The 13174-nt window shown below is 33.5% G+C and overlaps 1 protein-coding gene across 1 annotated transcript in view; it reads left to right on the forward strand.

Annotated features, from left to right (window-relative positions):
* DMD (dystrophin) overlaps positions 1–13174 on the forward strand; it is a 1580480-nt gene that overhangs the window by 547964 nt on the left and 1019342 nt on the right. The window contains exon 43 of the mRNA XM_006911463.3: positions 6096–6243. Coding sequence (XP_006911525.1) covers positions 6096–6243 — 148 coding nt within the window. The remainder of the gene's footprint in view (positions 1–6095; positions 6244–13174) is intronic.

Raw genomic sequence — 13174 nt, forward strand, 5'->3', positions numbered from 1 at the left:
CAGATCAGTCCTTAGATTTGAGAAAGTTTTGTCAACTATTTGTCCGAAAATGCTTTCTAATCCCTGTTTTTTTCCCTCCCCTTTGAGAATGCCCATTATTCTTGTTTCCTCTCCTGATGGTATCAGCTTGTTCTTGTATTTTTCTTTCATTATTTTTCATTCTTTGATTTCTCTCTTCTTTCTTTTGATCTATTTCTAGATTTCTGTTTTCAATATCAGTGATCTTTTCATCCATTTGGTCGACTCTGTTTCCCAAGCTTGCTATTTCATTTTTCAACTCTTGCAGTGTGTTCATCTTCGGAAGTTCTATTGGGTTTTTTTTTTGAGGGTTTGCATCTCTTTACTCTGTTTATCTAGGTGTTTTTCAATTCCTGAAATTGTTGATATGACTCATTTCGAATCTCATTGAGTTTTTTTAGAAGTACCATCCTGAATTCTCTGTCATTTAAGTTGCATATATGTCTATAAGCTTATTTTCTGGATATTTTTCTCTTTCTTTCTGAGATGCCTTGTCACTTTGGTTGTTCATGGTGTTTAATGGACTATTTTTCGCCTGGGCATTAATGAGAGTATATTCTTCTGTTTTTCCAGAAATAAGATTTATTATATAAAGGTCTCTCTTTAGCCTGTTGCAAAGAAGGCACTTTTCTTTTGGATTCCAGTAGATGGCATCTAAGACTCTTGGAACCCTGCTTTATATAAAGCCTTAAAAATGCCTTTTTATTTTCTGATAGATATTTAATCATGCTCATATCCCTCAGTTTCAACCCCTGTCAGTGTTAGCAACAGTTTCGGTAGTGTTTGCTCAGACTCCCCTGGGGCTCTATGGTGATGGGTCTTAAAGGGTATGAGAGGAGGGGCCCTCTGGGTTGGGACTTAGGGGCTGTGGCTCAGCCTCAACTTTGCAACTGCAGCTGGTAAAAAACTTATTTTTCTGCTGTCTTGCTTCTCTGCCTTCTGCTCTGATGACTGGGACCTGCCACTGGCCAGCCACAAGGAGCTCACAGCTTTCCCAGGGAGGGCTGTTCAAGGAACTCACAGCTCCTTCTTCCCTTCCTCTCCTCCTACCGGTAGCTCTGGTGGCTGCGAGAGGCAGCTTCTTTATTTCTCCCAGTTCTCCTCCCAACACCTAGGGTTCTGACCTGTGGTAGTTCTTATGCACAGATCCCACATTCAGACGTACTGTTGTGCAGTTTGGATGTTTTTTGTTGAGGTTTAGATGTTCAGCTTATTGTTGTTTCAAGGAGAAGGATCTGGGGACATCTGTCACTCCATCATGTTTCCCAAAATCATTTTTTAATTGTATGATCTCCACCAGTGAGACATTGATGTGGCTTGGATTCTACATTGGTGCTTTTATTTGCGTTTGAAAATGTAAACCAAATAGCGGTAGAATAATACCAAAAACTAGTACTTGTATTTGTTGAACACTGACAGATACTAGTGTAAGAAATTTAGATATATTCATTCATGTAACTCTCACATATAATCGAAGGAGGTAGATACTACTTTTATAATCACTGTTCAGAGTGATCACTTATTACCCAAGGTCACACAATAAATGGAGGCAGGATTCCAACCCAGGCAGTCTGACCACTGTGCTCTGCTGGCCTGAAGAGGCAAAGTCATAAGTTCAGGAATAAGCTTGTGTCCAGGGCATGGTTGCAATAAGAAAGTCAGACAGCTGGAATGGAGTCTAAGTATACATATGTGGATCTGAGCTTGGTATATGAGATTAAAGACTTTAGCCTGGAAATCTGGAGCAGTGTCTTAGGAATAAAAACTAAAAGGGATGGGAGAGAAGTGAGGAGGATTGGAACCATGGGAAAGCTCTAGAGTGAAAGAGATTCTGTAGAAAATACTTCATAACTACTAGTTAGGTTTTATGAAATAATGTTATTACTAGAGAAGCAGAGATCAGGGGTGGTTGGGGAGGGGAGCAAGGTACTATGGTTTGGGGTAAATAACTAATTTACCTTTTGTTTACCAGCACCTACAGTTTGGACCAAGAGACTCTAGCCAAGATCCCTCCCACTCACCACATCAAAGATGAAATATCTAGGAGGAAATAACCAGCAGCCCAATGCTGAGTTTGCAGACCTAAGTGTAAAGCCACAATGGATATGTCAGAAGGCTACTGGGGTGTTATTTATTTAAATCTATTTTATGGAATTGAGCAGTACCTTGACGGCCTGAAAGTGTTAAAGTATGTCCCAAAGTACCTAAATTACTCTCTAAATGTAATTTATGCTCAAGAATAATCTAACTTGATTTAGAACAGCAGGAAATAAGTTATGCTGCACATAAATGAAACTGCAGTGTAATTTTAAATACTGCTTGCATAGTGAATGAGAATTTTAATATTTGCAAAATTTTAAAATCACTTGATTTATTATTATCCATATGTTTATGCTGACATTTTTTGTCCTTTATTTACTTAGGTCTATATTTCCTCATTGCCAGAGAAAAAAGCAACAACTTTTTTCCCCTAGTAATAATATAGAGGGTAAAACTTATATTTATTTCCTTGAATGCCATTTTTAATATCTCTATGTGTTTCTAATTATTGCTTCCTTTTTCTTCAATCATGGACAGTCCAATTAATGGCATAGAAGGGATTTAGGGAGCTTAGTGATTTAGTAAAGATTAAATTTAAATGTAACATTGTAAAACGAGCAAAATTTATATATATTGTTTTCATTGGTGGAAAAGAGTTTGTTTATAAATAATCATGATAAAATATGAAATTTTACATAGTGAATTCAAGAATAGATTTAGACCTTTGCTGTTAACAATGCATATTAAAACTGAAAAGTGTATTTTAAAATTTTATGTAATGCTTGTAGGGGAGTTTAAAATATTATTCACATTCAATGTCACCACATGTAAAAATGCATGATTTTATCCTTTAATATTTTATTTGAGTAGAGTTACTCATTTTAAAATTATTTTAATAATAAAATTGAATCAACTTTATAGTTTTTAAAGTTTTAGCAGTTACAAGCTATACTGAATACTCTGCATTTAGATATTTATAAAGTGACAGTGCAAGTAGTTCAGATCAAGTCTTTTTTTATTAAATTTATTGGGGTGTCATTGGTTAATAAAATTATATAGGTTTCAAGTGTAAAATTTAATAATATGTCGTGTATATTGCATTGTGTGTCCACCACTCAAAGTCATATCTTCCATCACCATATATTTGATCCTCTTTACCCTTACCTATCACTTCTAACCCCCTTTCCCTCTGGTAATCACTGAACTGTTGTCTGTCTATGAGTTTTTGTCTGTTTGTCTTATTCACTTGTTGCTTTAGTGGGATATAAAACTGAAAGCAACAGATCAAGTCTTTAAGTATGCAAAGGTTTGTTTGGATTGCAGGAGTAGGAGAAAGGGAGCAAAAGGGAAAGTGAGCATTTCAGGAATATGAGACTAATGAGCAAAGTCACAGAGTTCTGAGGAAGTAGCAAGGTGTGGGGGAATGGCAGGTAGTCAGTCCTTTGTGGGGGGCAAGCCCATCCTGTCTCATTTTTGCGTGCCTGAAACAAGGATGTAAATAGTAAACCCTAGGCCTCAGCCTGTTTTCCTTTTACTCCTCTCTCTAGCTCTGTCTTGCAGACGTAGGGGTACCATCATCAATCATTTAGGCCTTTGTGGATTTCTTCTCTGGAGAGTTTAGAGAGAAGATAATCTGTAAAGAGGAAGAGGATGGGGTGGGGGTGGGGTGGGGGCAGGAGGTTTTGTGGAATTTGGAAGATGGTAATTGGCAGGGCTGGTGAGTGGCAGAGGGATATGGCTGTGCAGCAGCCTGGAAGAAGAGTGAGTACTAATAGAACAAATGTTGGAAAAACAATCACCTCCCAGTAGCTGAAAGAGTTGGCAATAGGACAGTTCTAGTGATTGGGCAGGAAAAAAAGCAAAATAAGAAGGGGATTGCTGCAAAGGTGGAATGGCAAATTGTGACCAAACTACAGCTTCTATGTGATCTGGCTAGCTTCTACCTTCTTCTCAAACTATGGTAGAGGGAGGAGGGTTGGAAGTGATAGTTGTTACCATGAGACACTGCCTTTTAAAATTATTTTTAAATTACTGTATTTTTCTAAATATCAAAGTATAAAATGTACATTGTAAAAAAAACCTAAACAACATAGAAAAATATATAATGAAAATTAAAATCAATTATAGTCTCACTAAGATAGAACAATGCCAACTATGCCTCATTGTTTTTTAGATTCTCATTTAACAATTCTTTTACTCCAATGACCCAAGTGCCTAAAAGACATAGGCAATATTTAGTTTTTTTTTTTTAAGGGAATAAATTCTTAAGCTGTATCTGTAAGTCATTGTGTGTTAGATACCACTAAAAATATATGAAAACAAGATTATTATTCAACATGTAAAGTATTTCTAAGATCCTTTTGTGGCTGATGGATATTTGATTAACTCGAGTGCCATTAATTATTAAAGACAAAATTCTTATTTTTAAACTAGCTATAATTAGAGATTACCTCTTTATGTTATCATTGGTTACATTTTTTTGTGCTAACAAAATAGTCTTTTAAATATTTTTACAGTAATAAATATAATCATTAAATGCAATGTCTGATAGAATACAATGTACATGTAGATACATAATTAAATATTTGGAAGAAATAATAATGAAGAAAAATAAGGAAAAAACACTACAGCTATCACTTTGAATTGTTTATCTGGTAAGGCAAGACGTCATCTTGAAAAAAGAAATCCCAGCTAAGACTATATAAGATGGTGAAAGGTACCACTGAAACCAGAGAGATCCACTGAAACCCCTCTCAGCCATTTAATACCTATTTAGATTTTGGCAAGTTGCTCACCCTCTCATTTTTGTCCGGGGGAAAATAGAAATAATAATTGTTAAGTCACAGCAGGTGTCGTAGGAGTCAGTGAAATCGGATATGTAAAATCACAGAGCCCAGTGCCTGGTTCATAGTAACTTTAATAAATGTGAATTCCATTCCCTTCTCAGTAAAATGGTAGGGAGTTGTGGCTTTATTTAAGTTTTTAAATTATTTAAAGTTTCTAAATGAAGGTACAGATCTGAGAAGATATTCAAAACTATAGTCCGTTGCATCTCAAGAGTAGAACTCAGAACTTTGGCAGACTACTATGCTCTGAGGCAGCCCCACAGCCAGGAATCTTCAGGACAGCTTTTGTTTTAGTGCTAGCAAATGTTTGTTGGGAGAGTTCCCAGGAGAACCAGCAGATCAGAAGCCCCATAAGACTTTAAAACTTATTTTACAGAGTGTTTTTCACCTTGACTGTACATTGGAATCACCTGGGTTCTTTTAAACCTACCAGTGTCAGTATCCCACCTCCAAAGATACTGATTTAATTCATCTAGAGTGGGGCCAGGAATCAGTGTTTTGTTTTTGTTTTTATTTTTAACACCCCATGTGATTCTAATGTGCAACTGTCTAAGGTAAACATAAAGCTCTGATTCATATGAAGTTCCTTCAGCATTCCAATTTAAAATGCTAGTGGATACAATATAACAAGAAAGATAAAGGAAGACAACACTTGTCCCCTGGTTTTAGACTATTATGTCAGTTGGTTGGTTAATTGCTTATATCTGAGCCTACAATATAAGTTACAGCACTCATCCTTGGTACTTGAAGATCTTAATGAATAGATTCTTTTGGATCAAGAGTAATAGTGAAATTGATAGACTTTATGAGGTAAATTGATTTTGATCCAAAAGTATTTCAAAATTGAATAACTTCAAAATCCTTAATTTATTAGATGTTAATATATTTTTAAATTCCTGAAATTAGAAAAATAAATATGCTCACAGGGAAGAAAATGTTAATACTCTATGATAGTTGTCTTTATCTTTGTTTAAATCAAGAAATGTATTCAATTTTAAAGGGAAATATCACAGACTTTTATTTTAATTCATCCTTTCTATTCAATATTATTTTTGTTAATTGAAATTGAAATCTACAAATGCGCAAGACTCTCAAAATAATATTTTGTTGATATAATCAAATATTCTATGTCCATATAACATGACTTATATAATTCATTTGTTTTTCTTGATCCATATTTTTTACCTCTAGGCGATTTGACAGATCTGTTGAAAAATGGCGGCGGTTTCATTATGATATGAAGATATTTAATCAATGGCTAACAGAAGCTGAACAGTTTCTCAAAAAGACACAAATTCCTGAGAATTGGGAACATGCCAAATACAAGTGGTATCTTAAGGTAAGATTTTGAGATCTCTTTTTTCAAATTGTGTTTATCTTCACCAGAATATCACAACTGTTTAACTTCTTTAAGTTTAGGTTATAAAGGATGATGGAAATTTCTAATTCCTGACTTATGTTGCCATTACTGCACATAGGAGAACATCATCATAATGATCATTTTGAAAGACTGCTGTGGATTTTTTGTGACAGGATGAGAGTAAGCCTAGATATAACTGGTTTATCTGATGAACTGCAAAGTGTAATTGAACCTGGGAAGCATCTTAAAGCAGGGTGTCCTGTGGCTTTAGGGCATTGTATATTTTTGCCTTTTGTTGGATCATGTCCAGAAGGAGAACTTGTGGTATGCTTAGCAATAACGTAGTTGTTAGAAATATCCATCATGATAAAATTACAAATCTTTTCGGAAAAGACAATGTGTAGTGATGTAGCAATATTTCTATATATTCTATTGACAAAATGCCTTCTGCAATAGTCCAGAGGCCAAAACAATGTAGAGTTAATTGGTGGTACTTATTGACTTTTTTATGGTTTATGTTAATGGAAATGCAACATATGGATTATAACCAGTGTATAGTTTAATTTCATCTTGCTGTGTCTTTTGAGTATGTAGATAAAGATAAATTGGATTGCGAAGGTTGTAATTTAGCTTATAAAATATACAATTTAGTTCTAAGAAATATTGTGTTATTTACACCACGTCTTAAGTATTTTTGCAACTTTTTTAGCTTGACTTGTTCAGGTAGCAATTTTCAATCAAGTAGATTTGAATCGTGGCCAATTTTTAATGCCAGAAAATACTGATTAAGACAGATGAAAGCAAAGGAAATAGTAATATATTAAATAGTTCAGACTTTTCAAAATGCTGGATTCATACAAGCAATATCATATTCACCTTTATAATTCTCCATTCTCAAATATTTTTCATAGCAAATATGCATTTTGATATTAAGAAAGTAAGTATTTAAACGCCTAAGTATATGTAAGCTATGTAAATATAAAAAATGAATAATTTAAAAATCTTGTATAATTATGTGTATGTCAACCAAAATTATATACACATCAGCATTGGCATGGGAGATAGAATAGGAGATAGAGGGAATTCATGGACTTTGAATATGCCATCATACAGAAAATATATTTTATAATAGCATTAAAGTAAATTTTGAGCTAATGCAACATCACTAGGTCTCTGACTTAAAGGCAGGAATATTAGTATCATATAAGGTTTTTTGGGGGGAAATGTATAAATCTCCTGCCATTTCCAAAGTATCTGACACAAGGTAGTTATGTATTTTAATATTTGCATTATAAAAATAATATATACTCATTATAAAAAAAATAAAGTGATGTAGAAGATATACATCCATTCTACTCTACAGAGGGTGGTTATTTTGATATGGATTTTGGTACGTATTTTAGGTTGGCATCCTTGGGAACTCTCAGGTGGAGATTAGCATACATAAAATTTATTAGGGAACTTTCTTTGGAATCAAACAATGGTTTATGATGTGTCTTCGTGTGGTTTTCCTCATGTTTCTTGTTCTTGAGGTCTGTTAAGCTTCTTGGATCTGTGAGTTTATAGTTTTTATCAAATTTAGAAGTTTTAAGATGTTATTTTAAAAAATATTTTCTGTTCTCTCTTTTCAGGGACTCCAATTATACGTATATTAGGCTGTTTAAAGCAGTCCCACTACTCATTGATGTTCTGTTCTTTTTATTTTCAGTCTTTTTCTTTATAAATCATTTCACATAATTTCTCTTGTAAAATTGAATAATCTAACTTTTGCAATATCTACTCTGTGGTTAAGTCACATCTAGTGTTTATTTTTATCCTCAGACTTTGTTTTGTATGATTCAACACATCGTTGAAATGTGATTTGAGTCTTTTTACTCTTTCCATTTCTCTATTCAATGTGTCAATCTTTCTCCTACCATCTTGAAAATATGGAATATAGTTATAATAGCTGTTATAATATTCTTGTCTATTACTTTTAGCATCTCTATTTTGGGTCAATCTCAATTAATATTCCTCTTCATTATGCATACTATTTTCCAGCTTCTTTGGATGACTGGTAATTTTTGATTGAATATCAAACATTGTGACTTTTAACTTATTGAATATTTGATAGTTTTGTACAGATAAATATTCTTGACCTTTAGGGACAGAGTTAATTTACTTGAAAATGATTCACTATTTTAAGCATCTTTCTTTTATACTTTGTGAGCAGAACAGCATAAGTCTAGGGCTAATTTTGCCCCACTACTGAGGCAAAACCCTTCTGGATATTCTCTCTAACGCCCTGTGAATTATGAGGTTTTCCACTATGGCTGGCAGGAACAGGCACTATTACTAGCTATATATAAGCTCTGGAGATTGTTACCTTTAATCTTTTTGTATAGTTCTTTTAGTTCTTTAAAATGTAGTTTCCACATATATGAACTGATCAGGACTCTGGTGTAGACTGAAAACTGTGAGCTCTCTGCAGGTCTCCAGTGTTCCCGCTCTATGATCTCCTCTCTGCTACTCTTCCCTGTGAACTCTAGTCACCTTGGCTTCCTTGATGTCTCAGTTCCATCCTCTCAACTCAAGGAGACCTCCTGGCTTTGTGAGGGTTCATCTTTTGTCATAGCCTAGAACTCTCTCCAGACAGTAAGCTTGGGGCAATTGTAGGGCTCACCTCATTTTTTTCTAATTTCTCAGACATCACTGTCTTTCATTGCTTGATGTCTAATGTCTTCAAAACCATTGTTTTATATATTTTGTTCATTTTTTAAAGTTTCTAGCCAAAAGGTTAAATTTGTTCCTCGTTACTTAAACTTGGCTAGAAGCAGAAATTCAAAATACATGATTTTGATGTCATTTAATCTTTTAGTACATTTATTTCTATATAATTTTTCAACTATATAATAATTTTAAATGCCTTAATTGTGTCTAAAGATCCTTGCTTCTTGACAACGTTTAATTGAAACTGATGAACACTGTGTTAAAACTTTTTCCTGTAATTAGAGAATTTGTAAGAAGACTCCCTTATTTAATTTATTTTTTACTCAACTTATACATGGAATAATAAAGAGAATCATAGATGTCCAGGGAAGTTCTTCTAACTAAGGAACTTTGAATGTTATCACAAGTGCTCTAAAGGGTTAAGGTATTTTTCCTTGTGATTAGGAATGTCTAAAATCATGCATATGCACATGTGCATATATGCATGCACACACATGCACATAAGCTGCCTGAGGTTATCTTTTCATTCTGGTCAGTCTCAGAAAAAAAGTCCAGAAAGGCATTTTAAGTCACTTCCGTTGATAAGACAAATGGAATCATTGGTAATTTCAGCTATGTTAACCATCAGCATCGTTGTTGACTAATAACGAATAAAAGAAAGTTTAAATTTTGGTAGAAAATTATTATAGGAAACAGAGTGTAGATGGTGCCTGCTAGCAGCTGACCTATTTGTTGGCATCAACCAGAAATGGTTACTTTACAACCAAGTAGCCAATGTACTAAAAAAATACATACAGAGTTATACTGGAGTTTAAAGCCTGATATGTACAATTATCAGCAAAGAACCTAGGTATGAAATGGCATTTTTAAAATATACATGTTGTCAGCTCGTCTATATATATTTCTATCAAACTGCATTTTATCTTTTTAACTTTAAAAAGGACAAATCAGTGTCCTACTTACACTTGGTCTTATCATTCAAAATAAACTGACTATGAGTACCAGAAAGATGGTCTGAGTCCATGCAATTCAATTTTTTTTCTCTGTCACAAGCAAATGATAAAATTAAATATACCAATTAATATTTTTCAAGATATGCCAAAAAATGTCTTGCCACCATGATGAACCCTTTTAAAATGTATTTTTACATGAGAAAATATCAATCATATTTTAGTAAAAATTGATTTGTTAATAAATTCATTCAATTATTTATGCAGCTCTTTATACAGTGATTCAACCAGCAGTGATTGAGTGCATATGCAAAGTTTTATCACACACAAAAATATTGACATGCCACATTAGGCTCTAATAGAGTGTAGAAGGTTGGCTAAATGGTTAGAAGCCACATTCAGGAAGTGAGGGTTCAAATCTGGCAACTTTGGCTTAATACCTGCAAAATATTGGGAAAATATCTTAAGTCTCTCCATGTCTATGCTTTCTCTTCTCTTAAATAAGAATAAAAATGAGATGTGCATAAAGAATTTAGAACTGCATTTTCCACAAAGTACTCATTAAATATAAAATATAACTAAACACACTTTGTGTTAGCCTTTATCTATACAAACAACAACAAAAATTTAATGGGTTACTGTCCCCAAACAACTGAAATGAAGATTGAACAAACTGGAAATTTCATAAACTTTATTTTTATGAATTATGACTTTATCGAAGTATAGTTCTTGGATTAGGAATTGAGGAAAATTCTAATTCAGCCAAACACATTCTCCTCAGATAGCTGACTCTTCTGACTACTTATTTTACAACTAACAAGAAATGTTAATGATAGTTTTCAAAGGGAAAGCTGAGCACCATGAAGGAAAGTTATGAAAATAATATTAACTTATATACTGACAGAGTGAATTGGTGTGCCAACAAGTACCTTGAGAGAAAACAGAAAAGTGGAAATCATAACATGCCCTAATGTTTAGGTCTACATGTTCTCCTAGAGTAGAAAGAAATAAGTTTTTAAAATATGGATTGTTATTTAATGAGGTTCAAAATTCTTGAAGTTGGCAGTAGAAATGATAAAAAAAAAATCACCATTAGTTTGAGTGTTTAAGAGTGGAATATTCTTGCTATTAATGGAAATTAGAACCTGTTTATATTATAGGATAATGCTGTTTAGTGAACCATATTTAAAATTGCCAGTACTTTCCTGAAGAATGTTACCATGAGCAAGCATGAGATTTTGTTAAGAAAGGCCATTTGAAATCAACCTTAAGAAATAAATGAAGTGGGATTGTTTAGATGAAACATTTTAGGCTTTAAATCAAGAATTTTTAGCAAACATAGAGAGTGAAACAGCAATGTGTTATCTTGACACAAGTTAACTGCTGTTTTTATGCATAATACCTTCTTAATGTTAGTTTTCTACTTTATCTTTCCATGTTACTGTGTTTCACTTCTCCATAATATATATTACATGGTGGATGTGCATTATAAATTTATGTATTACTATAAGTAAATGTAATTAAAAACTGTTTATTTTGTAATGATAATAATTATAAATCTTAATTCATTGTGATTAAGAATACTTGTCAATATGAAGTAAATATGTAATATTGCAATGTTCATGTTCACCATCAAATCTTAAAAAACTTATAGTTAAGATTCATGTTCTAATTAAGCAAAACACACTTTTCCTTTTCTTAAATTGGAAATTTACATGAAGAATGGAAAATTACATATCATATGTAGATATAGCATGAGAATATTACTGTGATCTATCAGATGAGGAAATAATTGGGAAAAACGGGCACCAGTGTCTTGGAGTTGGGGAGAAGGCAAAGAAAGTAGAGTCTAAGGGTATCAAAGACAATTTTAGCTGCTCTTCAGCTCTGCTTTACCATGGCTATTTGTTATAGAAGAAAATTCTAAAGCACTTTGTAAAGGACCCAGTTCTTACAAGTTTAGATTCACAGAGTACATTCAAGTTAGGTAACTACTGCCCAAATGTTTGAGATAAGTGAGTCCATGAAAAAGCTCCCTTCCTCTTAATGGAAATATCCAGGTTTTTTAATTCTTCTCATTCCACTTTCGGAGCTTGTAGCACAGAAAGCCCTCAAGCAGCAGGTGCCACCATTGAAAAACCACTGACTTGCCCAGAAATGAAGAGTGTTGAATGGATGTGCGTAGGTCACTGACACTATCTGCTACCGAGTAAGTTTTTGTGTTTTGATTTGGATATGCTTTTATGCCTCATTGGTAATCTACTCCTTCAAAGGACGCTATAGAAGATAACTGACTGGATTAAATCTAAGTCTATGTAAAAAAAGCATATGGTGTAAAAGACCAAATTGAATACAGATATGTTTTCTATATAGTCAGTTTTTACAATGCTGATTTAACCAGCTGTCTGGTGAGTTTGATGGCTTCTTAACAGTCACACTGCTGGTACTCAAATGCTCATAGAAACTTTGATAGAAAAATCACTTGAGTAAAAATTTCTGTCATCTGTTGCCCTTCCTTGGGACCCCAAGGTTAACAATAATTTGTGTTATTCCTGGCCCTCTGTATTTCCCCAGCAGTAATAAAATTCCATAAGATTTCATTTGGTGGTCACAGAGCTCTCCTGGTTTCTGTAACTAGAGGACATACACTCACATAAGAGAATCAGCATGAAAATTTACTGCTAAGAGAATTTGTCTCTAGTCACTAGCTTTAGGGTTACGGCAATGTATAAATATGGAAATACATCTTCAAATGAGCTTTTCAATGTTTTAATTGATAATGGCATGAAAATTCAGTCTCTTAATACAGTTAAACATTTGGGCACTTCATTCTTTTGTAAATATTGTTAGCCTGTTATTGCTGCTTAGAAACTCCTCTACAACTTCTTGGCCCCTATGCATCTTTTCAGAAGTAATAAATAACAGATTTATTGGGAGTTTGGCACAGTGCAAATATTCAGAGAGGGGCTTTAAATTGTTGCCCATCAAATGTGTTTTTCATAGCATAAGTATATTAAAATATTGGATAATTCTACTGGCTCATTCTAAACGTCCTGTTGTCCAGCATGGCATGTTTAAGAAGATGACAGATTGCCATATATTATTGAAAAGAACTAAGAACCAAAACAATAACTTACTGTAATACCCACAGCAATAAAGAACTACTTAAAATTCATGAAAAACATGTCATTCCTAAGGGATCCTCATTCTTAGTATAAGAAATTAACAAGAGAGTAAGAATCTACCCCAAA

Source organism: Pteropus alecto, unplaced genomic scaffold, assembly GCF_000325575.1.
Source record: "Pteropus alecto unplaced genomic scaffold, ASM32557v1 scaffold414, whole genome shotgun sequence".
NCBI lineage: Eukaryota > Metazoa > Chordata > Mammalia > Chiroptera > Pteropodidae > Pteropus > Pteropus alecto.